The sequence below is a fragment of the Malus sylvestris genome, chromosome 7 (assembly GCF_916048215.2).
Source record: "Malus sylvestris chromosome 7, drMalSylv7.2, whole genome shotgun sequence".
In the NCBI taxonomy this organism is placed as follows: Eukaryota; Viridiplantae; Streptophyta; class Magnoliopsida; order Rosales; family Rosaceae; genus Malus; species Malus sylvestris.
Window position 1 is genome coordinate 31358484 of NC_062266.1, and position 27774 is coordinate 31386257.

The 27774-nt window shown below is 37.9% G+C and overlaps 5 protein-coding genes and 1 long non-coding RNA gene across 9 annotated transcripts in view; 1 reads left to right on the forward strand and 5 right to left on the reverse strand.

Annotated features, from left to right (window-relative positions):
* LOC126630659 (uncharacterized) overlaps positions 1-27774 on the reverse strand; it is a 37770-nt gene that overhangs the window by 8686 nt on the left and 1310 nt on the right. The gene's annotated exons all lie outside the window — the stretch shown is intronic.
* Positions 192-3261, forward strand: LOC126630638 (uncharacterized). The gene is made up of 15 exons (XM_050300791.1): positions 192-429; positions 513-596; positions 707-780; positions 880-913; positions 1002-1060; positions 1147-1299; positions 1418-1515; positions 1620-1675; positions 1769-1958; positions 2057-2172; positions 2280-2333; positions 2468-2533; positions 2617-2691; positions 2858-2944; positions 3044-3261. The coding sequence occupies exons 1-14, from the start codon at positions 382-384 to the stop codon at positions 2918-2920; spliced, it is 1170 nt and encodes a 389-aa protein (XP_050156748.1). The 5' UTR covers positions 192-381; the 3' UTR covers positions 2921-2944; positions 3044-3261.
* On the reverse strand, positions 3364-6147 carry LOC126630646 (NADPH-dependent aldo-keto reductase, chloroplastic). The gene is made up of 5 exons (XM_050300800.1): positions 6014-6147; positions 5589-5764; positions 4769-5012; positions 4250-4429; positions 3364-3669 (listed from the first exon to the last, which is right to left on the reverse strand). Exons 1-5 carry the CDS (start codon positions 6131-6133, stop codon positions 3442-3444), a joined length of 948 nt encoding a protein of 315 aa, XP_050156757.1. The 5' UTR covers positions 6134-6147; the 3' UTR covers positions 3364-3441.
* On the reverse strand, positions 5638-14578 carry LOC126630623 (structural maintenance of chromosomes protein 2-1-like). Of its 2 annotated transcripts, none has more exons than XM_050300770.1 (21): positions 14134-14578; positions 13007-13687; positions 12736-12879; positions 12316-12606; positions 12049-12234; positions 11806-11970; positions 11652-11711; positions 11356-11418; positions 11085-11176; positions 10766-10862; positions 10480-10596; positions 10148-10366; positions 9895-10035; positions 9656-9823; positions 9397-9581; positions 9150-9243; positions 8989-9077; positions 8647-8872; positions 8443-8517; positions 8078-8240; positions 5638-5764 (listed from the first exon to the last, which is right to left on the reverse strand). In XM_050300770.1, exons 1-20 carry the CDS (start codon positions 14449-14451, stop codon positions 8124-8126), a joined length of 3528 nt encoding a protein of 1175 aa, XP_050156727.1. In that variant the 5' UTR covers positions 14452-14578; the 3' UTR covers positions 5638-5764; positions 8078-8123. The 2 variants fall into 2 exon arrangements, with proteins under 2 accessions (XP_050156727.1, XP_050156726.1); XM_050300769.1 differs by lacking the exon at positions 5638-5764 and adding an exon at positions 7657-7956 and having other exon boundaries at positions 14134-14577.
* On the reverse strand, positions 14895-18517 carry LOC126630631 (NO-associated protein 1, chloroplastic/mitochondrial). 3 transcript variants are annotated; one of them, XM_050300784.1, is made up of 13 exons: positions 18049-18517; positions 17667-17852; positions 17495-17581; positions 17350-17429; positions 17042-17123; positions 16870-16890; positions 16573-16618; positions 16311-16429; positions 16106-16240; positions 15911-16018; positions 15718-15807; positions 15445-15554; positions 14895-15333 (listed from the first exon to the last, which is right to left on the reverse strand). In XM_050300784.1, exons 1-13 carry the CDS (start codon positions 18457-18459, stop codon positions 15084-15086), a joined length of 1725 nt encoding a protein of 574 aa, XP_050156741.1. In that variant the 5' UTR covers positions 18460-18517; the 3' UTR covers positions 14895-15083. The 3 variants fall into 3 exon arrangements, with proteins under 3 accessions (XP_050156741.1, XP_050156743.1, XP_050156742.1); XM_050300786.1 differs by having other exon boundaries at positions 15911-16015; positions 16127-16240; positions 18049-18516; XM_050300785.1 differs by having other exon boundaries at positions 16127-16240; positions 18049-18512.
* On the reverse strand, positions 23630-25090 carry LOC126630653 (probable aquaporin TIP5-1). Its single transcript, XM_050300811.1, has 3 exons — positions 24856-25090; positions 24288-24538; positions 23630-24121 (listed from the first exon to the last, which is right to left on the reverse strand). The coding sequence occupies exons 1-3, from the start codon at positions 24998-25000 to the stop codon at positions 23732-23734; spliced, it is 786 nt and encodes a 261-aa protein (XP_050156768.1). The 5' UTR covers positions 25001-25090; the 3' UTR covers positions 23630-23731.

A 27774-nucleotide genomic window follows, 5' to 3' on the forward strand; every position in this document is an offset into this window, starting at 1 on the left:
ATTTATAGCACATTTTGATACCGCGTAACGTGGCAAGATATATTCAAAGGGATGCTAAAGGTCACCTCGTATTTATACCACATGATATGGTATGTGATATATTCAAATCAATATCCCGTGACTCTATCGACGTGACTATACATTCCATCTCACGAGCAATTTTTCGGTGCACTCTCTTCTATAACACATGAAATGAAACATCATCGGTGTTATCATCTCAAAATCAATATCAACAAAAAGCAGTAAGTTGGTTACATCCAAAAATAAAATAAAAAATCAACCAGCTGGATGGATCATCAAAATCTTAGGACGCAACGGCATTAAATCCAAGAATCCAAAATACATGCAATCTGCATTCTGTAATTTACTAATCTGCAGGAGATGGGTCCTAGAACCATAACTGCTTCCTCCAAATACGACTTTGTCAAGGTTAGTTTTCTTTTCCTTGATCATTCTTTCTGTTTGGTTCCTGAGAAAATTAGAGTGGTAAAAGTTTGTTGTTTCGCAACCAGGTGAAGGTGTGGTTGGGTGATCATGCCGAGCACTACTACGTGTTTTCGAGGTTTTTGCTCAGCCAAATGTTAACCGTCACCAAGGTGGAATTCAATCTGCATTTCGTTCCTCATGCTTCGTTTGGCTGGTCACAATTCGAGCATTTATTTCTTCCTGCGAAATCTGATGACGAAATTATATTTCTGTTTATTAGATCCCAAATCATGCAGCTATCAGAATCGCTCTTGAGCTCAAGAAGCTGCTTGTGGACAACAGCCTTCTAGATGTGTATGTCGCGTCGCGTCCTTCATCCACATTGCTTTGTTCATTTCTTGTTTAGATTTCCACAAATGGCTTAACTTTTTGCATTCTGTTGTTGTATCGCAGGTCGCAGTCCGATTTGGAAGCTAATATGTTCAAGGTAATGACCACACAAGTTGAAGTTGTGAACTTTGCGAAATTTCAACATGTCGAATTTGATCAGCTTCACAGTTCTATATAATTTGCAGCTTATGGAGCAGAGGGGCTATGGGGAAGAGTACGCAAATCGTTACAAGATGATGACAAGGTCAGTCCATGGAAAAAATTTCGCAGCGTTATATGGCGGTTCATGATTTTGAAGAAACAATTTGGTGGGGGTTACGTTTCTTTCAGATTTCACCATCAAAGAGTACCATTGATCATTCTTTTATGCGGAACTGCCTGCGTTGGAAAGTCGACGATTGCAACACAAATTTCACAGAGGTTGAATTTGCCTAATGTCATGCAGACAGATGTGGTGTACGAATTGCTGCGCACATCAACGGAGTAGGTCCTGATTTTATTTAGTTTCTTACATTTGAAGAGAGGAATGTTTCTTGTTTCTTAAGTTAAAGTTTTTCTGTTCTACATCGAAGTTTTTATACTCTCGTTTGATCCAATTCAGTGCACCATTGGCATCTACTCCTGTATGGGCGCGAGACTTCAGCTCCGCGGAGGAGTTAATTACCGAGTTTTGTAGGGAATGCAGGATTGTACGTAAAGGTAGTCACTTTATTAGATAATCGGAACAGTTTGAAGCCTGTTAGAGAATGTTTTGCAGATTATGTCTCTCCTTATTCATACACTTCGTCTGTTTTGTTCGGTAGGATTGGCGGGTGATTTGAAGAAAGCAGTGAAAGATGGGAAGCCAATAATAATAGAAGTAGGATAACTATAAACATCTCACTTTAATGAGTTCGGTTTCCTGTCTCTCTCAGCATATATGATCTCCTTCGTCTTTTAATGGTAATGATAGGGAATGCATATCGATCCAAACATCTATCTGATGGAGGATGAAAATAAAACACCAGACGAATCCAGAACGCACTTGGAAAATGTGCTTGTCAGCTCAGAAGAAGGGACACCAACAGCTAACAACGCGAACAACGTAGATTACCTGGAAGCTATTGGCCTAGCAGGAAGTTTCATTGAGATTAGTAACGAAGGTTTAACCCCTAATGTAGTTATGATTGCAAAGTTTACGTTGAAGAGTTGAACCATTGAAGATGTTAGTTCTCTAACTCCTTTCATGGCAATGGTGTAGGTGAAAGCGTGAAAGGTTCGGAGGAGGTTAAAAGTACTTCTGTTTCGAAAGAGAAGTGTGGTCCTGGACCGATTATTATACCTCTAGTTCTGAAGATGGCTGAATTCGATCACAATGTGTGCACGTCCTCTGACATATTACATAGTTTTAAGATTACAGCATTTCTCGAGTTTTAATTCTTCAAATTTCACCTCATTGCTCCTGTTCTTTTCGCAATCTGCAGGCATTACTAGAGGAATGGTTCTCAACTTTTGCATTCAATGACAAACTAGTCCAGGTATTCACTATTAACCATCTTATATTTTCTGTAAATAATGATGAATTATAGGCTTATCGTTCGATGATTAATCAAAAACTAAACAGTCTGTTTGTTAGAACAATCCCGTGATCTTTCTTTTTACACTTTCCTAGGACAAAGATAAGCTAGCAAGCAACTTAAAGACCATTCAGGACTATCTTTGTTCATTCAACTCCAAGGTAAGCGCGTTTCTTGTGAATCGCGGTTCATATTAACTTTACATTGGCAGATGGTTTATCTTTCGCTAATCTGATTCAAACAGGGATTGAAAGTACTCAACCTGTCAACAAACACATTCAACCCGACATTGGACTGGCTGCACGGATATCTTCTCGAGGTACATCTTCTGAGTTATGATAAAACATGTTCGAATTCAAGCAATCCTGCGTGCTTCTTAAATCTGCAAAAACTTGGATGTCGATGTCCAACTCAATATGTTATTCCTTGTCTACATACACTGCGAACTGGTAGTAATCTTACTCAACTAGCTCATCGTTATATAGCGTATTGAGCAAGGAATTTCTCCGAAGTCCAACGAAAACAGTAGGCAGCTTCAGGAAAATTAGACTGCGTTCATATGTTAGCTCAAGGTATGACTTAGGCTATCATGATGTAATTTTTTTTTTCTTTCAACAGTGTACGTCACATAGTTACCTGTTTAACGAATTTGGTTCAATTTTCGGGTTTAGGGTTCAGAATCGGAGAAAAGATTCGGTAATCTAAGGGTTCTAAAGCAGCAAATCGATTTGGATGTCGAAGATCAAGCGACAGGATTTGGAGAAATTGGCCTGGCACTCAAAATCTGTTGATAAAATTTTACAAATCTTTCAGAGTTTTTGTATGGATAGATATTTATGCATTTTGTGGTGAAATTTATGATTCATTGAAGACTAAAGGTTGAGGGCGAGTTTTGGTGTAACGAAAATGTTATTTTTTTTAGTCATGGAAATAGTCTTTTTGCAAAGGTGTGTACAATAGAGACATCCCCAACCCGACCCTTGCAAAGAAGTTCTTTGTTAGCTTGAGGTCGCCCTTTATTGAAAACAAAAGGTTAAATTACATACAAAATACAACAATGTGAAATAATTTAAATTTCATCATCCCATAAATCTTGAATTGTTTTGTATGGGCTTGTGGTTTCATTGACTAGAAACTCTCCCCTCATGATCTTCCTTTCCTCCAACTTGTCTATCTCCATGAAATCTTGACCGTCCAATTTCAGATCAATGGCTCCAAAGTTCTCCTTAATCCTTTCTGGACTAAAGCTTTTCACAATCATGCTTGATCCCTTTGATAATCCCCACCTTAGAGCAACCTACATCAAGTAAAAGAATTTAATTAGCATTTAACAGTTACAGATATTAGTCACATTGGTTAGAACAAACGTGGTTTCCTTATACATATGCGTTAAAATTTTCCGACTTACAATTTTGTGTAATTTAAAATAGAAAATAGCTTACATTAATAAAATAAGCATAGTTTCTTAGGTACCTTCGCCCATGAGCGGTAGGTCTTGGGTTCGAGACTTGGGAGTAGCCTCTCCATAAATGGGGTAAGGCTAGCCGATATTCACCTCTCCCAGACCCTGCGTAAAGCGGGAGCCTTGTGCACTGGGTACGACCTTTTTTTTTTTTTAATAAAAAATGTAAATAAGAATTCGTTTGGAAGTACTTTTAAAAGGGATAAAGCATTTTTAGTGAAAATGTTTTTGGAACCAATCATTAGTAAAAATACAAGTAAATCTTGAAAAAACACTTCAAGTGCTTCTTGCATAAAATCTTAAAATGCTTTTGAACCTAAAAACAATTTTTCTAAAAATACTTAAGTCATTTTAAATGTAATTTCAAACGAGTCATAAATTTGCTATGGTTTTGTTTGTTATTTGATGGGTTTACCTGGGCTGGAGTTGCTTTACGCTTGTTGGCAATGGCCCGGATGATTGGATTGTTCACCACAAGTGTTGATCCCCATGAATTCCCAGGCCCACCAAGTGGTGAGTAAGCACTTACATGGATATTGTGGTCCCTACAAAAATCTCGAAGCTTTCTTTGCCTCCACAGCGGGTGCATTTCGACCTGTGCGTATAAATAATCCCATGTCAAATAACAATTGATGGTAACGGAATGAGATTCACTCTGAATTTTTGTGTTTGAAGTCGATGCACTGAGAAATTCAAACCTAATCTAAAAGGCAATCTTAAATCAATAAATCTTTTTATTTTGCAAGGATTAGAGGAAATGAGGAGGAATAATATCTATTGTATACAATCTTATCTTCATTTTACAAAAGATTATTTCTACAACTTAAACAAGTAATTTTTTGATAAAAAAATATAACCTTTTAGTTACATCAAGACTTGCCCTCAAATTCAAACGTAACCTCGTAAATTTAATTATTTAAATGGTAAATTTTACCTGATTGACAGCTGGGGGAACAGAGGCAAAATCCAGAAGCTGTTCAATCTTTTTGGTGGAGAAATTGCTGACACCAATGCACCTGCACAATCCCAAGTCCAGGCACTTCTGCATTCCAGACCAAGTGGTCTCCAAATCCAACGGCTCAAATTCATCTTCATCTGGAATGGGATTGCATGCCCATGGCTTCAACTTCACTGGCCAGTGCACTAGGTACATGTCCAAATATTCCATTCCCATGTTCCTGCAACACCAATATTAATCGTCTCATTACAATTTAATCTAAAAACAACTTCGCGCATATTTCACCTGGAACTGTTATTGACGTCGCAAAATATCATCAGACCGTCATCCATAGTGTTATCGCAGTTAATTTTTTAGGGCTAGTCGTGGTGTAACGGAAAAATTGTTTCTTTATGACCGAAAGGTCACAGGTTTGAATCATGCAAACAGCCTCTTTGCAAAGTAAAAATAAGGTTATATACGATAGACATTCTCTCCCCGACCATTGTAAAGTGAAGAACCTTATTGGCTGGAGTCGCCCTATGTTTTTTTTTTTTTTTTAAATTTTGAATGGATAAGAACTTGCATGGATTCTCATAATCCTAGGCCATGGATTTTTGTGCCCAGATTTCTCCTCGTGGATATGCTCAATCATTGATCTTTGACCTAAAAGTGTGGGGATCTCCAGAGATCCTGCTGAAAACCAGCAGGCACTGAATTGAAGATGATTTTTCACACTCACATGCAGTTCGAGAGATTGCGGGACAAATATGTGTAAAAAATGCGGATGTTTATATGTTAATGCACAGTTTCTTACTTGAGAGTTTGCTTGAGTCCTGCAACAGGGTCATGGTGATCACTACCCCATAACTTAGATGTCACAAAAATGTCTTCCCTCTCTACTTTTCCGTCATGCATTGCCTCTGTCAAAGCGTTTCCGAGAGCCGGCTCCGAACCATATATCTTCGCCGTGTCGAAATGCCTGTAACCCATCTGCATCACAACCATGCATTAGTTCAAGTATTTAAGAACAATTACACCCATATCCGAAATCTTGAGTTCAGTTTGTCCCTCCCCGATATCGCTTGTGTAAAAAAAATTACAAAAAAGCAAGCGGATAGAAGATAACTGTAGTGTCACAAGAGTATATCTCCTTGTGACTACCATACTAAGTATTATAGACATAAGAAGATATATTTCCGGTGGTATGACATAATTCTCTCGTGTGTGTAGGGTTTGTACCTTGAGGGCCATATGGACAGCAAGTTCTGTTGTTTTCCTATCGTTTTGGAAGGAATAAGTGCCTAACCCAATGACAGGCATTGTGATTCCACAATTCAATCGAACCTGGTTGCTTCTCATCTTTCTTTCTCTCTGTGTCTCTCTCACCCTTCTCTCTGCGTGTTTCTCAATGCAAATATGGCTCCTTTTATATAGAGACATGACCAAAAATGTCAAACATCTTAAACTGTTTTCTTAATCCACTTCAACCCCATTAAATATGATTTAAAATTTATTAAACTTGTTTATTAGAGAGCTAATGACTTTGAAATATATACAGAATCAAGGAATGGGAGATCTTCCATGTCTCTAGGGATTTTTTATGAAATGGCAAGACTTAGCTGTACATAAAATATAAAAAAATCATATTGTTGTTTGAAAATATTTAGATAAAAGTCAATAGTTAAGATGGTGACACGTGAAACGATGACCTATAAATATTTTCGGTTAGAAGATGTGACCATGAGACGGATGATTAGGGCAAAAGGGGCAGAAGAAGATCTAGGAAGACGGAATAAAACTTTACGAAAAGATATGAAGTACTTGGTACTAACGAAAGACTTAATGCAAAATTGAGCGTAGACATTATAGGATTCATACAATCAACTCCACTTAGTAAGATAAGACTTCGTCGTTGTTGTATTTATTTAAAAGTCAACTAATATATGCATGTGTGCCACCATCAAAGCAACAGTTGCTTCTAAGAACAACAGGTGTCACCTCCTACCTTCTCTCAATCTCTCTCTCTCTCTCTAGCTAAGAATTGAAGAAATGGAAAATGCTAGAGTATGCAAAAAATTAATATTTTCTAGTTGGATTTGTTGACTCTAAACCATAATTAAATAAATTAATCAAGTAATTAGGTATTTGACATGCAAATTTGTCAATGCAGAGAGTCAATCGAGATTTGAAACTTTACTAGTTTATATTAGCATTAATCTTCCTTAGTCTTGCACAATGCACTCTCCTAGTTGACATTGCTCCAAAGTCAAATACAAGTACATTTGGACGGTTCTATTTTTAGCTTTTTAGAAGATTGGACGGTTTTAAGTACCAATCTGTTGCTTAATCTTGTGGCTTTTACAGCCTAATTTGCAATTCTACACTCTTTAAGCAACAACCCTAAACATAAAATGGTGGTCCAAGAAAACAGTTTTCACACCCCACTCTAGGGCTGGCAAATTTTTCGTACCGTTTTGTATTAGGATAGTGGTTCGTGCAAATCATTGTCAGACCTACCTCACTCTACTAGATTTATTATACATGATATGGATATTTAGGAATCATATATTCAAATCCCTTTTCGAAGAAAATCAAGATCAGATGGGGTGTTGAATAACGTGGAATTTAAGTCACTTCTTAAGATATATTCTCACACATTTTGTTAATTATAACTTAGATTTTGAGACATCCACTACAAAGGAAGACAATGTTTGTATAGGTGTTTTTGAGCACCACCACAACGACGCGTTTGGGATCCTAGAAAATCCTGCCATGTGAAGTACGGATTTTCTCATGTTCTTATGATATCATCTTATTTTTGGATAAATTTTTCAATGTGCTGAGAACACCATCCGATAAAGTAAATGTAATAACACATCTAGTTCAAAACTTAAAAAAAAAGATTTCAACTAATTATATTATGATATTTGATGTACACTGTATTTTTGACACATTGAAAATTTCTCGTCCTTATGAGGCCAAACAAATGATTTTTGTTTATATTTTTACCAAACGTGTATTTTCATGAATCCAAAAAACAGGTAACAAAATGTGGGGCTGCTGGAAGTAGTTTAAATTTACAGTTTTACAGTTTTACACGTGCAGTCAAACAAGAAGTTTCCGTACACATGTTTTAGGTAAATAACCTTCATCGGCAGTGCTCCCGAACTGGAAGACACCATCTGAACCAAAACAAAAGGTTTAACTACCGAAACGCAGCGTTTTAGTCGTCTTTCACAAGGTAGAAAATACAGTAGAAGAGACTGGTTAGAAGGGTTGGTGGAGAGGTGGGTGGAGAGGTACCTTGGTTTGCAAGTCTTCAAAAGCAACCAACCAAAAGCAACCAAAATCACTTGTGCTTAGCTGCAACAGTCCTTTGAACAGTCGAAACTCCGTCCACGAATTTCGTTCGGAACAGAACGTTAGCATTGTTGAACATGCCTTCTTTCAGCGAAACCACGATAAACTGCAACATGTGAAAACCAAGAGAAAGATGAAGTTTCAGAGGATGTTTATCTATAAGAAAATTATGAAATAGCCTGCATTTGATACTTTTAGAATTTAGATTCATGACAACTATGTATAAGTTGCGAAAATAAGCTGTATTAAAGAACAAGCAGATTCCGACAAGGTGAAACATAGAATAAACACAAGAGAAACCACCAAACCTGGGAGTGGGGGAAATGCGTTTTGATCATTCTTCCAATGTTCTGCGTGTGGCTTAGATCAAGAGCCGCATCAACCTGTAAGTGAAATGACATGCCGACAGCCACTTCATGTAAGCAGAATAGCAAATAGAGAACAACAAAACATTGAAGGAATTTAGTAAAAGTCGAGAAGCTGGTTTTTGACACAGGAAAAGTTAGGCATACCTCATCCAGTATATAAAGTGGGGCAGGTTTGAAGAGAAGCAATGCCAAGATCAGGGAAAGTGCAAGCAGAGATCGCTGACCTCCACTCAGTTCTGATAAGGACTGTTTCCAAACACCCCCAAATGCAACACGAACCTCAAGTCCATCTAAGAAGCTGCACCCTTCAGGAGGTTCAAGCTTTCCCATTGTGCCAGGCAAAAGGGTAGAAAAGATAGATCCAAAGTCACTGAAGAAAGAAAATATGAAAATTGTAATTGTGGAATAAAGAACGAAGAACAGCACAAACATAGAGAACTAATAGCTGATTGTAAAGCCGCTTATCGATTTGAGAAGAAGACTCACTTATTAACTTTTACCCAAGTAACTTTCAGTGTTTCCTTCTTTTTCTCATCCAGCTCTTCAATCACCTTCTTGATCTTAGACTTATCATTCTACGGAAGGCAAACAAAGAGTAAGCAAAAGAAAGTAATAACAGGCATGTGGACAGACGAAAAGTAAACAACCTCAATGATGTCCTTCTTAGACATTAGATCGTTGTACTCATCTTCTGCTTTCTCAAACATTGCCATAACTTTCTTATTCACCCTTTTCTCGAGGCTGCAAAAGAAGGGGAAAGGTCACCCTCCTGGCACCATGCAAGATACTAATAGCATAACTTCAGAAGTTTAGAGTATATCAAATTGAAATTTCTCGTCTTAGACGCAGGTGATCAAAACCAAAAATGAAGAGAGAGAATTCCAAGTCACGAACCCAGACTGTTGGGCCTGCAGTCTCTCAAGTTCTTCCCTTGCATTATGAGGATCCCGCAAGGAAAAATCATAATCAGTCCCACTTTTACCAAATAACTGTTTCTCAGATACAATCCAGGCATGCTTCTCTATCAATTTATCAACTTTGGTAGAGCAATCTTTCTGCTCCGTTTCCATTCGTTTTACCTAGAAAAATTTGAAAAGGAGGTTGGTTAGTATGTAATGATATAGAGAACTTTACAAATATGGAGGGTAATTACCTCATTTTCCATTTTCTTCCTTTCAAGATTTGTCTCACTAAGTTTACGCTGAAGTGTTTGTTGCTCCTTAAGAATGCCACTAATTTGGGAATCACAATCTTTCATCTTCATGCGAATTGAGTTAAGCTCAGATTGGGCACTATCATGAATATTTCTTGTAGAAGCTACCTGCAAAGGAGATGCATGCACCATGAAACTTGTATCCAAAAGATCTAGCCAAATCAAATATCAGTGCTTACCTTTGCTCTCTGTTCTTCGACTTCTGAAGTTAGGTTGTCAATTTGTGTTCTCAAAGAAGCTAATTGAGTTTCTGAAGATGCAAGTTCCTTTATAGCAGCTTCTTTTTCCATAATAAGCTTCTCTTTTTCATTCTCATGCCCCTAGCAGCGAATAAAATCATGTCACAAAAGTGAACAGGCTACTGCAGAATCAGGCAGCTACTTCTAAATCCAGCAACTAAGATAAAACCATGCAAAGGTAATCATAACCTACTTTTAGATTCCTTGAAGCTGATTGCATTTGAGCTTTTGTTTCTTTAATCTTCTTTTCAAAATCTTTGAGCCTTCCCTCCCGACTATTATCATTCTCTTTGATTGATTTCTCAAGTAATGTAACTTTATTCACACACTCTTCGTACAAAAGCTGCTTTTCTTTTGCTGCAGATTGTGCTTCTTGAAGTTCCTGCTCGATCCTTTTTACTAATTCACCAAGCTAGTCACACCAAGAAATCATTATGAACCATGTCATTATATGAACCAGTAAGGGAAGTTGCAACATAAAGCGTGTGGTAGGTATGCCAAGAGAAAGTGAGGACTGGACAAAACCTTATGATGCTCATTTTGCTCGGCCCTGCCCTGGAATAATGAAAGGTCATAGGATTTAAGTTCTAACTGTGCTTTAAGGTCCATGAACTTCTTCTGAAGAGGCAGAAGCTCTGTAATCTGCAATTTAAGAAGTTGACAAATATATAACGCATTTAAATGATTCCAATTCACAAGGAAATGCAAAAACATCCCCAGGAATACAGTATTTAAGGTATGTAAACAAGAGGGGTCCTAAAATCACAAAATTCATCTCATTTAGAGAGAGAATAAGATTCTTATGGTTAACCTTAGCTTCAATTTCGGTCAATCTTCTCTGATGCATGGAAAGTTTTTGTTCAGACTCTGCCAGCTCGTGAAGTTGCTTTAACAAATCACCCCCACCCCTGTAACAGAGTAAATGGTTTCTTTAGAAGGCTAACTAACTAGATGTAGACAAAAGCAATTGAAAAAATCTTTTTGAGATATGTTAGCTTTTAGTTCCTCAGTGTAGCACGCATATTACAAAGAAGACAAGGACTAGTTTGGAGCATTAGCCAGGAAAATTTTAACAACAATAATATTTATATTCCAATTTGAACTAAGGAGAACAAAACAACAACACTTACTTGCGGCTTCCACCAGTCAAGAGGCCACTAGGCTGAAAGATATCACCTTCAAGAGTGACACTAGGGCTGCGAATTTCCCTGTTAAAAGCAACCTAGAAACATTCAAGGAGATGGAGATTGTGTTATGCACCCTTCTAAATATACATTTGATTTTCATAAAAGTACAATATTACAGAATCAAGCTACATCAAATCAAACATAAACAAGATGAGTAGCATGTGCACTGTTCAAGAAATATTATACATGAACAAAATAGCAGAGATTGGCCTACCTCCTTTGCAGCATCTACGGTTTTGCAAACAAAGGTTGAACCAAAAACAAATTCCATAGCATTCTGCAATAAATATTGAAATTCAAAAAGAGCACAATATAAACTTCCAAAATCCACTATTTGTGTCTGCATTATATACCACAGAAGAAAGAAAGATGCCAACAACAAACTTCAAGCATTATTAATTGTCTCAAGTTAAGTATAGAAAACCAATATCAAAGAACTCTACACTCTACAGTATATGGATTAAAAATAATAGCAGGATTAAGTTTTATATGGGGCTGCTCGATGCATACCTTCAATTCATTATCATACCCAACCAAAGAAAGTGCAAGCTCTGCATTCTCCTTGCCAACCTAAAATTGCAAGGTTTTCGGCGAATAAGCTACACAACCGAGGGAAGAAGGGTAGCGCAGAAGGGGGATAGGTTCTATTGATAGAGAAACTGACCAATTTAGAAGCAGCTTGTTGAACCCTAGGATGAACAGTATGCGGTTGTATTTTGTTCAGAGGTATAATTGTTACTCTTCTCCGAAGGTTGCCATTCTGAAGAAGTTGTTTTCCAGTACTTTCAGTGTCTACAACAACATTAAACAACTTTCCACCAGCAGTAACCTGTGAAATGAGTCAATGTGATAATTGATACATTATCTAACTCATAATATACATTTTCAGATATAAATTCATCCTGACCTCTAAGGCAGTCATCGTCGAGCTATCCTTTACTTTGATAAGTTTTGCAACTACACCCTTGACCTTAGACCTATCAAAGTTATTCACGGGATCCCGATAGTTGAACTCAACATTTGATAATTGAGCTGAAAGATTTCGCATCTCATCCCTCAGCTTCTGCACCTCCCCTAACTCAGAAGCACGATCCTGGAGTAATATTCATAGAGCTAATGAGACTGATAAACTATTTACGTGCACAGAAAATGATCAAACATAAATCATGTTTACCTTTTGTAATGCTTCCATCTGGCCCTCTTTATATGGAATAGACTTCAGTGCATTTTCAAGATTTTCCAAATCTCGTTGTCTAACAGTAAGTTCACTCTTTACCGCATCAGCTTCTTCACGCTTTGACATTAGCTGCTTATTTTTCTCTTTTAACTCCCTTTGACAATGGCTTATTTTTGTGTTCAGCTGTTTTAGTTCTGTTTCAGCACTCCCAACAGCTACTTTCGCATCACCCAGTTGATCTTCGAGGCATTTCTCCTCATTTCCACTGCTCTTGCCAGCTAGTACACCCTAAACATAGTTTATTTTTAAAATATTAGTCGCCTCAGTCATAGTGATTATAACAAATAACTTGTTTTGCATGCACATGGATCATTGACAATATAAAGTAGAAAACCAACATCAAAGATACACATTTACCTGGTAATCCTTTTCATACTCATTCAGTGTCTGAGAAAGTTCCTCTGCTCTCTTTTTCAAATCAGCTGCTCCTTCTTCAGCCTTTCTTATAGCGAAGTCCATCTCTTTTACAGACTGCTTCATGTCTTCAATATTGTTAACAATCTGCCAACATCAAGGATGTGATAATCCAATCGTTAAACTAAGGAATATAACGAATAACAAAAGAACAAACTTGAAAGCACCTGACAGCATTAGAAGAATCTAGTGAGTCATAGACTACAACATTTACCTTTTCCGCATTTTCATTTTCAATACCAAGATTATCCTCTTTATTGCTCAGCACAGACACTTCCCTCACAAGATCTTGGGAAAGAGCATCTACCTTGTCAGACAAAGTTTTTACTTCCCCACCCATTCTAGCCTCCTTTTCAGCAGTCAACTTCAACACTTGTGTCTCCATTTCCTGTATTTCTCCCTTCATCTTTCTCATATCATCATCAACCTCGGAAATCCTGGCCTTAACTTGTTCCAACTCAGATGCTGCACCGTCTCTAATTCTTTCTGCTTGAACATATTCAAGCGCAATGCAAAACCTTTTCAGGTGATCCAAGTCAGCGTTTCCATTAGCCCATTGCATATATTGCGTCCTTTCTCTCCTTAACTTGTCCAAGGCAGGCAGTATCTCCTGGTCAAGAAGCTTATCGATCTCATCAACTTTACTCTGCTTCTTCTCAAGTGTCTTCAAAGCGGCCTCTTTCTTGGTCTCATACATTCTCGTCCCAGCAGCCTCTTCAAGCATAGACAGAATCTCGGGTGGTTTCATATTCAAAACCTTGGTAATGCGCCCTTGCATTATCAGAAAATGCGGGTTGTTAACATTGAGCTGCACGGAATGAAAAAGGTTCTGGACCTGACTAGGCTGTGCAAGTTTCCCATTGATCAAATACTTGTTCCTTCCACCAACCACAATCTGTAAAGCAAACAAATAGCTTCTCATCAACCACTTAGCACTCGCTTCGCTTGCACCCAACAACCAAAAGTTTCAGATGCAATTCGATAATTTAGTCCATGGAAATTACTAGCTCTCCATCAAATTATCACCAAAACAAAGATATTTTAAGAAATTTAAAAAAAAAAACAAAATTGAAATAAAAAAGGAACAGCAATTCTCATCACACACTTAACAATTGCTTCATTTCTACCCAAAATTCAAAATTTTGGAAACAATTCGACGATTCAATTAAATGGGACTTACAAGCAATCCGACATTTTATCACTAAATTGAACTTAATTTAAGCAATCAAAAGAAAATTGTACACCAAAACCCGACCCATTTACCAAAATCCAGCAAAATTCAAGAATTAGTAAGCAAAATTGAACAGTAAAACGAGACCCAATTGTGAAAACCCGAAATACCTGACGGGTGACGGTGATTTCAGAATGGGCCTCGTATCCGAGGGGACTACGGGCGCGGTCAGAATTGTCGAAGACTATGGAGACGGTGGCCTTGGTGATTCCGGCCTGGCCCTGCTTGTAGACGAGCTCCTGGAGGTTTGCGGCGCGAACCTGCTGCAAATTGGTAATTCCCAAGACGAAGCAGATGGAGTCGAGGATGTTGGACTTGCCCGACCCGTTCAGACCCGTTATGGCGTTGAAAAACGGGTCGAACCCGGGCACCACCGTCCTCGTCGCGTAGGACTTGAAGCCCTCCAGGCATACCTCCTTGATGTACATTTTCTGCCGACAGCCGAGGGGTTTTCGATTTCAATGGACGGCGTACGGACAGTGAGCGATTTGAAAAGCTCTGCCTGCTTCTGCTTCTCTTTCCTCTCTGAAAGTCGAAAGCTTTCGAATTTTCAATTTCATCACGCGGCACGTGCAAGGCGGGAACTTTTCTCTCGATTAAAGAACCGAACGACGTCGTTTTGGAGTTTTATTGGACGGTTTGTAAAGTAGTCAGGATTGGGCCTTAAACCATACCAACAAAAATGGCCCATGTCAATTGGACTCTAAATAAATATGGGTAAGACAATAACCGTCCGAACCATTCAAAGTACGGTTTCAGGTTCGATGCTATTTTCCATAGTCTTTCCGGACCCGAAAAAGTGGATAACCGTGATTTGTCATCACTTGTTCCCCTTTTTAAAGAAGAAAATAGTAAGAAATTTTCTCAACTATTGTTCAACGTAACAACGATGCATTTGTATTAATAATTCAAAAGAATAAAAAAAACGTTTCGATATGTTGGTATTAACAATTCTTACCAATTTGTTACAATGATACAAAAATTCACCTTTGTTCTTTTCTTACAACAATAACTGATTTTCGTGTATGTAAATGTCTTGGACATGAAAAATTACCAATCCTCAAAAATGCAATTTTGGTCTGTCTTCCTCCTCCTTCTCTGTCAATTCCCTATATTGATACCACTCTGCACCAGACTTGCCCACGGGCAATGGGGACCGAACAAATATTTCGACTGGCTTGGGGACATGGACAGCCAAGTGCACTTCTCCGGCAGCTCCTTTGGCACTGGTATCAGAACTTGTCAAAACTCGGCTTACAGGTTCAACAGTAATCCATCCTAAACCTGATATAGCCACATCACAAGCCGGCCTGCGCAAATATAGGATAATTATAATGGAATTCACCATTTACAGAGGACCAAAATCAAATAAGAAAACGTTGAAAGGGGTAAAGTTAACAATCACATTATGAATAACGCACCTTTCTACATCTTCAACTTTTATTTGCAACTGGCGCTCAGTTTCGAGCCCTCTCCATTCATCTGCTCTTTGTTTTCCAGTTGGAGGTGTTAATAGAACTCCAACTTCTTTCTGCAACATGTTAACAAAAATCCCACTACATTCATATTGTATTTATGTAAGAGAAAATATGCATGTTGCACCGCCTAGACAGTAGGAAGGAGAAATGATCAAATTGTAACATCTCAAAAGTATATTTTTCAGAATATTTTCTAATATAGTTACAAAGACTTACCTGGTAAAACTCATCTGCCATATCAGTAGGCACCATATGAATCTGAAGACTCTTTGGCCCGTAAAACGTCAATCGTGTTTCAGGGAGAGCCTGAAATTATAAAAAATAATGGTTCAGGAAAAGACCATTCATAATCAGCATGGTTAATCCCGGAACATACCCAATATATATGAAACTACAACAAGTTCAAGACCTTCAAGATATCTACTCTGACAAGGCCTCCCCAGAATATTGAATAGCCAGTCAAACCATTGGAATTGTCCTTCTCCCCTGTTCCATTTCCAGAGGAAACCTGAGACTTCTGGAAAGGAATAACACCATAAGTTACCAACTAGAAGATAACAATGGAAAAACTACAAACAGAACACAAATGGAGGGAAAGAAGGACCTCTGAACCGAATAAATATACCGGAAAAGATTGACCCCTAAGCCGACTTTGAGGAGCAAGGGCAGGCAGATCTTCTGAATGAACCACAGCTGCTTGCCTATGGTGGAGATGAACTCCTGGAGTGTCGTATAATTTCTGCATGTCACAGAGGGTTACTCTGCTAAACTTGGAATGCCATTGATAAAATAAGGGCACCACACCATACCTCTCCTCCTAGGAAAGCATTAATTTGAATTGGACCCAAGGTAGTTCCTGGAACTGCAGATTGTATTGGTTTGTATTTTTGCGCCGATGCAGCAACTGGATCCTTGTCTGCCATCATTTCTGGTGTCACAAAAAAAGATATAAGTCAAGAAAAGGGAAGAAAACTCAGTTAGTAAATGAAAACTGATCAATTATATTGCTGAAATAGAAATCTACATATCTACCAAAGGCAACAAAACACATAATGAATGTCATTAACTTACTCAGAAAAGCACTGATGAATGCTGATTTCCCAACATTTGCTGAGCCCTATATCAAAATGGTAATGTAAGTTTATAACTACTTATGTACCGTGAATAACGAAACTTGCAGAAGAATAAAAGACTTGTCCTACTTCAAACTGAGTATGCACCAATCAATCGGTAAGAAAAAAGAATGACTAGTCTTATGTTTTTTCTCTTGTTACATGCATTATATAGGTGTCAAAATGTGTTAGAATCGGTTGACAAAAGCACATACTGGGTATATGCATTAAATAAACTTCCAGTTAAGAGACTAACCATAACATAAACGTTGCGCCCCTGCACCAAACAAGAGCCAAAGAATTCAGGTTTAGTAAAATATGAAATGATATACAAGTATGTTTTGCTTAACAGCAATAAAATAGCTTCAGTCAGGTAACAAGGTCAACACATGCACAAAAACACAAGCATAAATAGAGAAGTACAAAACCTTCTTCTCCTTTTGAATCTCTGATGCAACTCCAGCTACTCCAACCAAAGATTTCGCACTCGTCAGATGAACACTTAAAACACTGCGATGAATAGCACTGTGTTAGATGCATGATCCAAGCTTTCAGGTTTAGATCATAAAATCAACCATGTCCTATATTAAACACCGTCTCAAATGACTCAAACTCGATCAATCGAGCCCTAATCCCAACTACATGCACACGAATTCCCTTTTCATCGAATGTTCCAGGAAACTCTTTTTAGATTGACTGTATAAATAAAAAGTCAAAGCCAAGAAACAACTCTTACTTAAGCTTCTTCTTTGCAGTGGCCTCTATAACCCAATCACCAATACAATTGAAATCAGTTCCTTTTGGGAGTAAGTCAACCTGACATTCCAAACTGATTAGAAAAGTTGCTTACATCAAATAAGAAGCAAAGGGCAGTTTAATACCTTAGTAACCACTAATATGATAGGATTTGCACCGGCCAAATCACGCACACGAGCTAAAAAGCTACCATTGAAATCCACAATATCAACCTATAAGCAAGCAACCAAATTAAAATTCTTCAAGGCAACTCAATCACTCAATTCATTGCAATACAAACATTAAAAAGTAGATTACCAATTTAACTATCAACGCTTTCTCGTGGCGCAAGTGGGACAACTTCTCCCGAAGCTCTTCGGCCATGATGAACTGTTTCCCGCCAGAATATCCCCCATTTCCACCAACAGCAGTTATCATGTGCCCATGAGAAAGAAGCTTGCACCTTCCACATATAACGCTTCTAAGCTGGTGGTGCTTCTTCTTCTGCACATTCAAATTTTGTAACAAAAAGCACAAATTTTTTACATCTATGGAGAATCAACAAAAGCACTTTAGACTCAAAAGTACTTTTCTATCTTCCAAAATCAGACATTCCAAACAAATACAGAACCAAATGAGAACCCAAATACCCAATTATCCAAAAGGAACAAAATTTAAGATAAAATCACATAATCCATACCAATGCGTACGTCTCAGGGTCCGAATAACCCGGAGCATCCGGCTCCGAAGTCTGCAACGGAGCTCCGCATCCATAACAGCAAGCGACGGTCGTCGTAACCTTGGGCTTCTCCTTCTTCTTCTTCTTTTTCTCCTTGAGCAACACCTTCGCAGCTTCAACCGAACGGTGCCGCTCCAAAAACCGATCGCCGGGGGTCGGCGCGGCGGCTCCCGTGCCGGCGGGTTCGGGCGGAGAATTCGGGTACTGGGTCTGGGAAACGGATGATTTCCGGTGGGTATTTTGCGGGTGAGAATATCTGCATAGTGTGAGAGTGGGTTTCGAGTGAAGAGTGAGAATTTTGGTGGTGGGGATTGTGAGGGTGTAGGGGAGAGTGAAAGGACAGAGGAAGGATGAGAGGGTTTTAGGCGCCATTGATGCTTAATGGGTTTTTGGAGTTCGATGATATTGCGCTTGGTGTAGGTGAGAGTTTAGTGATCGTGGACCGTTGAGATTGCAGGTGAAAGGAATCGACACCGTTCGTTTCTCTAATTTACGGTTGTTGGTCGTTAAGTTTGGAGAAGATTATGTTAACGAATCTATCTGATATTTTTTTTTTTTCTGACTTATCGATTCTACTCTTCTCTTCCTTTGTTCAGACTTTCAACTTTAGTAATTTTTTATGTTAAAAATTGTCGTCGATGAAATTTGAACTTCTAAATTATGTGCTTAATTATTTTCAAAGGACAAAGGGTAAGTTTACTAAAGATTACGGGTCAAATTAATATTTTGTTTCCCTCATTGTGGTTTGCAGATGAGTCTACTACAAACAAATTTTGTTCTTATTTCGTCGTGGTACATTTTTTTCAAAAAATGTAAAAATTTGAAGTCATTAATCCAATTAATCATGTGATTTAGACTGAACTGTTTTATTATTTAGTGTTTTAATATAAAAGGTTAGGATAAATATTACTCCAATACAAACAAAGTACGAGTTAATTAAAACAGAGAGTAATCTTGGTTAACTACAAATGCTACACCACAAACAACTAAAAAATGTTTACAAAACAAACAATGCCTAATGCAAATATCTAAGAAACATTAATTAATTTAAACCCCAACTCAACCAGAAATTCTCGTAAGAGAAATCCCCGTAAGAGGATCCGGATAAGATTGGGTCTCGGAAACGGATTATTTCCGGTGGGTATTTTGCGGGTGAGAATATTTGCAGAGTATGAGAGTGGGTTTCGAGTGAAGAGTGAGAATTTTGGTGGCGGGGATTGTGAGGGTGTAGGGGAGAATGAAGGGAGAGAGGAAGGATGACAGGGTTTTAGGCGCCATTGATGCTTAATGGGTCTTTGGAGTCTGATGATATCGTGCTTGTTGGTGTAGGCGGGAGTGAACTGATCTGGGTCGTTAAGTTTTACATGATGCAACATTTAACATATACATGAGCCTTATGAGAGAGATTATGTTAAACATGAGGGTTGAATTAATGATTTTATGCTTCTCTCGCTTTGTTGATACTTTCAATTCTAGTTTATTTTCATTTTAAAAATTGTCGTCGATGAAATTTAAACTTTCAAATTGTGTGCTAGTTATTTTCAAAGAACACATAGTAAAGTATACGATGATGGTCATATGGCTGACCGACAATTATTAGCGCTTTCAGCTTCACGTATGCAAGTTGCAACCTACAATTCAAACTGAGAACTAATTTTTGGAGTTAGCTCACCCTCATAGAATCACGACCATTGTAGTACGTGTGTCGTCCAAGGCATAAGGGGACGTGGCCAAATTAATAGTTCAACAAAACCAAGAAACAAGTGTATGGATTAAGTGACCTTGTTACTAGGCCTGGCAAACGGGTCGTGTCAGTCGTGTTCGTGTCGTTTTCGTGTAACACCTGTTATCTTAACGGGTCGTGTCGTGTCACACCTGTTATCTTAACGGGTCCTTAACAGGTCGGGTCACTTTACCGTTGGGTAAAGTGACCCTACCCGTTATGACCCATTACGACCCGTTAAGAAAAATTTTTTTTTTTCTTAAATTTACACATACCACACATTGTCACATAAATATTACTTCAAAACATTAAAACACATTTGTCGCTTAAGTACTACATCTACACTCGAAAATAAGAGCCTCATAAAAAATACATCCATACACTACTAATCTATTACAAATATTAAATGTCCAAGGATATGCAAAATGAAAGCGTTTTTGTTTTCAAGGTTGTGAAGCCTTTCTCAAAAGTTTAAACCTTGCCAATAGAACTCAAAGCTTAATGAAAGTGACCCACTAGTGTGTTTATTCGTACTTTTATTAAGTATAACATAAGATTTTGTGGTATTCACTAGTGTAAATATTTTAAATTGAAGATCGAATTCAATCTTTGTATTCATATAGGGTCAAGGAGTGTAGTTGTAAAAAATCATCAAAATCGGAGTTAAAATAACCGTTAAATTGTGACTTTTCGTTTATAACCGTCGAAAAGTTTTGTCCCGTTACTTAATCTTTAAATGTTTTTTTTTTGCAATTTTTGGCGTATGCGATCTCGAAGCATATACAAACAAGTATGATGGTTAGATCGTTGAAACTAGTTTCGTAGAATGCGTATCCCATCAAAACAATAGATTCACTAACACTTAAAAGTTTATTCTTACTTTAATTAAGTATAACATAAGATTTTGTGGTATCCACTAGTGTAAATATTTTAAATTGAAGATCGAATTCATTCATTGTATTCATATAAGGTCAAGGAGTGTAGCTATAAAAAATCATCAAAATCGGAGTTAAAATAACCGTTAAATCGTGATTTTTCGTTTATAACCGTCGAAAAGTTTTGTCTCGTTACTTCATCTCTGAATGTTTGTTTTTTGCAATTTTTGGCATATGCAATCTCGAAGTATATACAAACATGTTTGACGGTTGGATCGTTGAAACTAGTTTTGTAGAATGCGTATCCCATCAAAACAATAGATTCACTAACACTTAAGAGTTTATTCATACTTTCATCAAGTATAACATAAGATTTTGTGGTATCCACTAGTGTAAATATTTTAAATTGAAGATCGAATTCATTCATTGTATTTATATAGGGTCAAGGAGTGTAGCTGTAAAAAATCATCAAAATCGGAGTTAAAATAACCGTTAAATTGTGATTTTTCGTTTATAACCGTCGAAAAGTTTTGTCCCGTTACTTGATCTCTGAATGTTTGTTTTTTGCAATTTTTGGCATATGCAATCTCGAAGCATATACAAACAAGTTTGACGGTTGGATCGTTGAAACTAGTTTCGCAAAATGCGTATCTCATCCAAACAATAGATTCACTAACACTTAAGAGTTTATTCATATTTTCGCTAAGTATAACATAAGATTTTGTGGTATCCACTAGTGTAAATATTTTAAATTGAAGATCGAATTCATTCATTGTATTCATATAGGGTCAAGGAGTGTAGCTGTAAAAAAGTTTCAAAATCGGAGTTAAAATAACCGTTAAATCGTGATTTTTCGTTTATAACCGTAAAAAAGTTTTGTCTTGTTACTTGATCTCTGAATGTTTGTTTTTTTGCAATTTTTGGCGTATGCGATCTCGAAGTATATACAAACATGTTTGACGGTTGGATCGTTGAAACTAGTTTTGTAGAATGCGTATCTCATCAAAACAATAGATTCACTAACACTTAAAGAGTTTATTCGTACTTTCATCAAGTATAACATAAAGATTTTGTGGTATTCACTAGTGTAAATATTTTAAATTGAAGATCGAATTCATTCATTGTATTCATATAGGGTCAAGGAGTATAGATGTAAAAAATCATCAAAATCGGAGTTAAAATAACCGTTAAATGGTGATTTTTCGTTTATAACCGTCGAAAAGTTTTGTCCCGTTACTTGATCTCTGAATTTTTTTTTTTTGCAATTTTTGGCGTATGCGATCTCGAAGCATATACAAACAAGTTTGACGGTTGGATCGTTGAAACTAGTTTCGCAAAATGTGTATCTCATCAAAATAATAGATTCACTAACACTTAAGAGTTTATTCATATTTTCATTAAGTATAACATAAGATTTTGTGGTATCCACTAGTGTAAATATTTTAAATTGAAGATTGAATTCATTCATTGTATTCATATAGGGTCAAGGAGTGTAGCTGTAAAAAATTATCAAAATTGAAGTTAAAATAACCGTTAAATTGTGATTTTTCGTTTATAACCGTCGAAAAGTTTTGTCTCGTTACTTGATCTCTGAATGTTTGTTTTTTGCAATTTTTGGCATATGTGATCTCGAAGTATATACAAACATGTTTGACGGTCGGATCGTTGAAACTAGTTTCGTAGAATGCGTATCCCATCAAAACAATAGATTCACTAACACTTAAGAGTTTATTCATACTTTCATCAAGTATAACATAAAGATTTTGTGGTATCCACTAGTGTAAATATTTTAAATTGAAGATCAAATTCATTCATTGTATTCATATAGGGTCAAGGAGTGTAGCTGTAAAAAATCATCAAAATCAGAGTTAAAATAACCGTTAAATCGTGATTTTTCGTTTATAACTGTTGGAAAGTTTTGTCTCGTTACTTGATATGTGAATGTTTTTTTTTTGTAATTTTTTGATGATGCGATCTCGAAGCATATACAAACAAGTTTCACGGTTGGATCGTTGAAATTAGTTTCGTATAATTCGTATCCCATGAATTTCAATGGTGTGTGTGTATATATATTTATTTATTTATTAAGTAGATTTAAATCTATTTATTTTGTATGTATAATTATTATAGTTTTTAGGGGTATAAAATTTAATATATATATATATATATATATATAACTATTATAGTTAATATTTTGGGGGTATGAATATTATAGTATATATAATTATTATAATTATTATAGTTAATTTAATATATATATATATATATATAATTATTATAGTTTTTAGGGGTATAAAATTGTTAAATTAATATATATAATCATTATAGTATTTTTTTAGGAAAACTAATGAAAATGGCTTGAAAACTTTGAGTTTTAATGATAAGGACAAAATAAAGGGTAAAGTGAATAGTACCAGAATTGACTTTTTAGTGTAAAAATATGGTTTTTCGTTAAAGTAAACAGTACCAGGTGCTTTTCGTTAAAGTTTCCTATTTTTTTAGGGTTATAAAATTATTAAATTAATATTCTGCTTATCGTGTATCGTGTTACCCACGTGTATACCCGAACCAACTCGTTATCTTAACAGGTGCTTATCGGGTTACCCGATAACGACTCGTTTCGTTATCGTGTCGCCCCGAACACCTGTTAATTTCGTGTCGTGTCGTGTCGGATTATCGGATCGTGTCAGGAATTGCTAGGCCTACTTGTTACCCACATTGTGGTTTGCCACCGTCTCTACTACAACAAATTTTGTTTCAAATTTGTGGTGTGGTTGTGGTGTGGTTATACCAATAGATCATACGTTTCACTATGAATTGCTCTTATTATTTAGTGTTTAAATATAAAAAATTAAGATAAATATTACTCCCCTACAAATAGCAAAGTACATGAATTAACTAATACTAATTAAACATTAAAATAGAAAGAGTACTCTTGGTTAACTACAAATGCTACACCACAAACAACTAAAAAATGTTACAAAACAAACAAAGATTAATGCCTAATGCAAATATCTAAGAAACATTAATTAATTTAAACCCCAACTCAACCAGAAATTCCCGTAAGAGAAATCCCCGTAAGAGGATCCGGAGAAGATTGGGTAGGGTACACTACATTATCATACAGTAGTCCAGCAACTGCCCCACCAATCAGAGGCCCCACCCAGTAAACCGCCTGGTTCCTGAAACTGCCGGCAACGACTGCCGACCCGAATGCACAAGCCGGGTTCATGGACCCACCGGAGAACGGCCCAGTTGCTAAAACATTGGCTCCTGCCATGAACCCAACTGCCAGGGGTCCAATGCCCCCAAGTGCACCATTCCTTGGGTCACCGGCGGCATAAACAGTGTACACCAGCCCAAATGTCAGCACGCCCTCCAAAACCGACGCCCCGAAACCCGTCATCTCTTCCGTGATTCCGTACGTCGGAACATGCTGCGCAATCCCAAGAAAAAGTTTGTCGAATTTTCGACGTGAGACTTTACATTATAAACAAAGTAGGGTGCGGGATTAGGGTTAGTTAGTATCGGTTCAGGTTAAACTATTTTATAAAACGTACGATATTCATTGAAAATAGTTACGTGGAGAAAAGGGTTTTGACCTGTCCCACAATAGTGACTCTCAAGAGAAGGCAAGCCATGACAGAGGCCACCATCTGGGAAATCCAGTAGCAGATGGCATTGGGGACGCTAATGTGTCCTCCGACCGCCATGCCGAAGGTGACAGCCGGGTTGATGTGGCCGCCGGAGACGTTGGCCGCAATGTACACTGCCGAGGACAATGCGAAGGCGTTGGCGACGGCAACCATCACCAGACTAGCTGGGTCTGATGCTGCATCCGGCATCAACTTCCCTGCCACGTTACAACAAAACCAAAGAGTTAAAGTGACTACAATTATATATGTTGGGAAATTATGTGACATGTAACTTCTGTAACTGATTATTTCATGCTTCTGTTAATGCTTCTTAAACCCAACAAACACAGGAAATTAAATTTCGTTTTCAAAACTGACATTACGCTTAAACTAGAACAAAACTTAAATTTAATTAACAATTTTGTTCCTTCCTCACATGTCTCGTGAGATGCGTGAGAAAGGAATGTATACGTTTCAGGACAGGAAAGTATTTCCGCTGGCATGCAAAGTGAAAACTAATGAAAGAAAGACTCACTTGACGACATCATGGAGCCAACAACAGCGAATACAAAGAAGAAGGTTGAGATGAACTCTGCAAGATAAGATCGGAGGGCGTTGGGAGTGATAGCTTGCTGGAATCGAGCGGTCAGTGCCATTCTAGCCATTGATCCAAATAACATGAAAAAATCAAACCACAACGTTGAAGAACGAATGAATCTCAAGGTAATTTTCGAGGAGAGTTTGTTGTAAATGAGAGTGAAAAAACAGTAGGGAAATCGAGCAGTTAATGCAACATTTGTTCTGCGTAGGAGTTACTTATATATTTGAGCAAGTGAAAAACGGCGACGTTTTGGTGAAGGGTTGTGAAGGTTGACGGAGTTTCGTAAAATGGTTAACCGCCAAGCCACGCGGCCATTCACACGTTGGCATGATTGGGAGGACATGGGTGATTGGCGGTTTATAATTATACCGGTCTATGAATTTTTCTTTATTAATGTAGTTCCAACGGGTGGAGACGATGGGGTCGGTCTATGAATTTTTCTTCTTTTTACTACATTTCGCTTAAAGGTTTGAAGGTGGATAGTGCAGCAAGTTGTTTGTAAGGGCTAACTTGATTTTCTTTCCCGGTGATCCCAGATAAAGGAACTCAAGGAGAGTCACCGACTCCAACTATTGTTCATGTACGATCCATACTAGATATGACCAACTGCCCCTCCTACCTCATCTTTGTCTTAATAGAGCCTTTTTAAGTGGCATGTTTCGGTCCTCTTCCCCAATTGCAAGAGTGGAACTCAACCAACTTGAGCTATATCCCCTCGAGCCAAGTGTATTGATTCTTTTCCTTGGCGCAATTGAGCCATTATGGAAATCTTATAATTACGTAGACGGAAGTTTGTTGTAGTGGGTTAATGGGAGCCGCAGAATTTAAAAGGAGTGATCAGCTGGATGCTCGTTCCATCGGCTATAACTGCGAGATCCGAAGAGAATCTCGATTCAATCTTATGATGAAAGTTCGTTGTATTGTCCAGTCATAAAATATGACAAAGAACCCAAATATATCAAGGAAATTAAAAACACTAATCTCATTGCACTTTCACTTTCAACTTGATCAAGAATATTTACAAAAACAAACAACAACAACAACAACAACAAAGCCTTTTCCCACTAAGTGGGGTCGGCTATATGAATCCTAGAACGCCATTGCGCTCGGTTTTGTGTCATGCCCTCCGTTAGATCCAAGTACTCTAAGTCTTTTCTTAGAGTCTCTTCCAAAGTTTTCCTAGGTCTTCCTCTACCCCTTCGGCCCTGAACCTCTGTCCCGTAGTCACATCTTCGAACCGGAGCGTCAGTCGGCCTTCTTTGCACATGTCCAAATCACCAGAGCCGATTTTCTCTCATCTTTCCTACAATTTCGGCTACTCCTACTTTACCTCGGATATCCTCATTCCCAATCTTATCCTTTCTCGTGTGCCCACACATCCCACGAAGCATCCTCATCTCCGCTACACCCATTTTGTGTACGTGTTGATGCTTCACCACCCAACATTCTCTGCCATACAACATCGCTGGCCTTATTGCCGTCCTATAAAATTTTTCCTTGAGCTTCAGTGGCCTACGACGGTCACACAACACGCCGGATGCACTCTTTCCATCCAGCTCGTATTCTATGGTTGAGATCTCCATCTAATTCTCCGTTCTCTTGCAAGATAGATCCTAGGTAACGAAAACGGTCGCTTTTTGTGATCTTCGCTAGATTGCTCCGGTCATTAGTGTGGATAAGTATATAAATGGATAGAGATAGGAAAGCAAACACAAGATGTACGTGGTTCACCCAGATTGGCTACGTCCACGGAATAGAAGAGTTCTCATTAATTGTGAAGGGTTTACACAAGTACATAGGTTCAAGCTCTCCTTTAGTGAGTACGAGTGAATGATTTAGTACAAATGACATTAGGAAATATTGTGGGAGAATGATCTCGTAATCACGAAACTTCTAAGTATCGGAGTGTGGTGTCGTCTTGACTTGCCTTATCTGTCTCATAGGTAGATGTGGCATCTTCTCTGGAAGTACTCTTCCTCCATCCAGGGGTGGTATCTTTAACTGGTGGAGATGCACAAGGTAATGTATCAATTTCACTTGAAGCTTACTTGTAGTTTCAGGCTTGGTCAAGCGCGATACAAACCATGTAGTAGGAGTCCCCCAAGTCGCCGAGCTAGGGGGTCTGCTGAAAGAGGTGACAGACAAGGTAAGCAATCAGAGCTCCGACTGATTGTTCACCTTCTCCCCATCTTGCAGCAGCATGAAGGATAAAGAGAAGAAAAATGAGAAGAGATGATATGAGATACTTTTGCTTTTGAAGAAGTAACTTTCCACAGGCTTATTCTTGAACTGAGCTGGAGGGTTTTCTGGTTTCCTCCAGAGTATAAGGCCGACTGAAGAATTTGAGGGTCAAAACAAGTCCATCAAATCTAGAGTACGTTCCACCCTGCTGATATGGGATACTTTTGCTTTTGACAGAGTAATGGATGTATCGGCACGTGTGCTGTTACGCTTGTCTCCACATGCTTCCTTGTATCCTTCGCACTTGCCCTATCTGTTCCTCAAGCAGATGCGGAATCTTCCCTGGAAACATAAGATGATGAAGATGAGTACTCGAGAGCAATGCCAGGTAAGTAATCAGGTAAGGGGTTCCAGGCAGTCAGTTCCTGGCTGGAAGCTTGATTCCAAGTGCTGACATATTGCTCTCTTTCTCCTTGTCTTGCAGGTAAAAACAAGGCCAAAAGAAAAAACAGGGAAAAAGCATGATATGGGATACTCTTGCTTTTAACCCTGATGATATGAGATATTCTTGCTCTAGTATAGCTTGTTTGCAGAGGTATTATCGGGGGGAAAGAAAGCTGAATATTTCGAAAGGCTTTGTTGGGAGTGCCCTCTCAGATATGATGAAGGGTT

Coding starts and splice junctions, on each gene's coding strand:
- LOC126630631 (XM_050300784.1), bottom strand. CDS start 18,459: ATGGCGCCTAAAACCCTCTCATCCTTCCTCTGTCCTTTCACTCTCCCC. Junction 17,582..17,666: donor AAGCGTTGATAGTTAAATTG/GTAATCTACTTT, acceptor GCTTGCTTATAG/GTTGATATTGTGGATTTCAA. Junction 16,241..16,310: donor ATGCTTTCCTAGGAGGAGAG/GTATGGTGTGGT, acceptor TGTGACATGCAG/AAATTATACGACACTCCAGG.
- LOC126630646 (XM_050300800.1), bottom strand. CDS start 6,133: ATGAGAAGCAACCAGGTTCGATTGAATTGTGGAATCACAATGCCTGTC. Junction 5,765..6,013: donor CTGTCCATATGGCCCTCAAG/GTACAAACCCTA, acceptor GTTGTGATGCAG/ATGGGTTACAGGCATTTCGA. Junction 4,430..4,768: donor TTCCCCCAGCTGTCAATCAG/GTAAAATTTACC, acceptor TTATACGCACAG/GTCGAAATGCACCCGCTGTG.
- LOC126630623 (XM_050300770.1), bottom strand. CDS start 14,451: ATGTACATCAAGGAGGTATGCCTGGAGGGCTTCAAGTCCTACGCGACG. Junction 12,880..13,006: donor AAAATGAAAATGCGGAAAAG/GTAAATGTTGTA, acceptor TGATGTTGGCAG/ATTGTTAACAATATTGAAGA. Junction 10,036..10,147: donor CAGCTTCAAGGAATCTAAAA/GTAGGTTATGAT, acceptor ATTCGCTGCTAG/GGGCATGAGAATGAAAAAGA.
- LOC126630638 (XM_050300791.1), top strand. CDS start 382: ATGGGTCCTAGAACCATAACTGCTTCCTCCAAATACGACTTTGTCAAG. Junction 1,516..1,619: donor ATGCAGGATTGTACGTAAAG/GTAGTCACTTTA, acceptor TTTGTTCGGTAG/GATTGGCGGGTGATTTGAAG. Junction 1,676..1,768: donor GGAAGCCAATAATAATAGAA/GTAGGATAACTA, acceptor TGGTAATGATAG/GGAATGCATATCGATCCAAA.
- LOC126630653 (XM_050300811.1), bottom strand. CDS start 25,000: ATGTTATTTGGATCAATGGCTAGAATGGCACTGACCGCTCGATTCCAG. Junction 24,539..24,855: donor TGGCTCCATGATGTCGTCAA/GTGAGTCTTTCT, acceptor GTAACGTGGCAG/GGAAGTTGATGCCGGATGCA. Junction 24,122..24,287: donor GAGTCACTATTGTGGGACAG/GTCAAAACCCTT, acceptor GGGATTGCGCAG/CATGTTCCGACGTACGGAAT.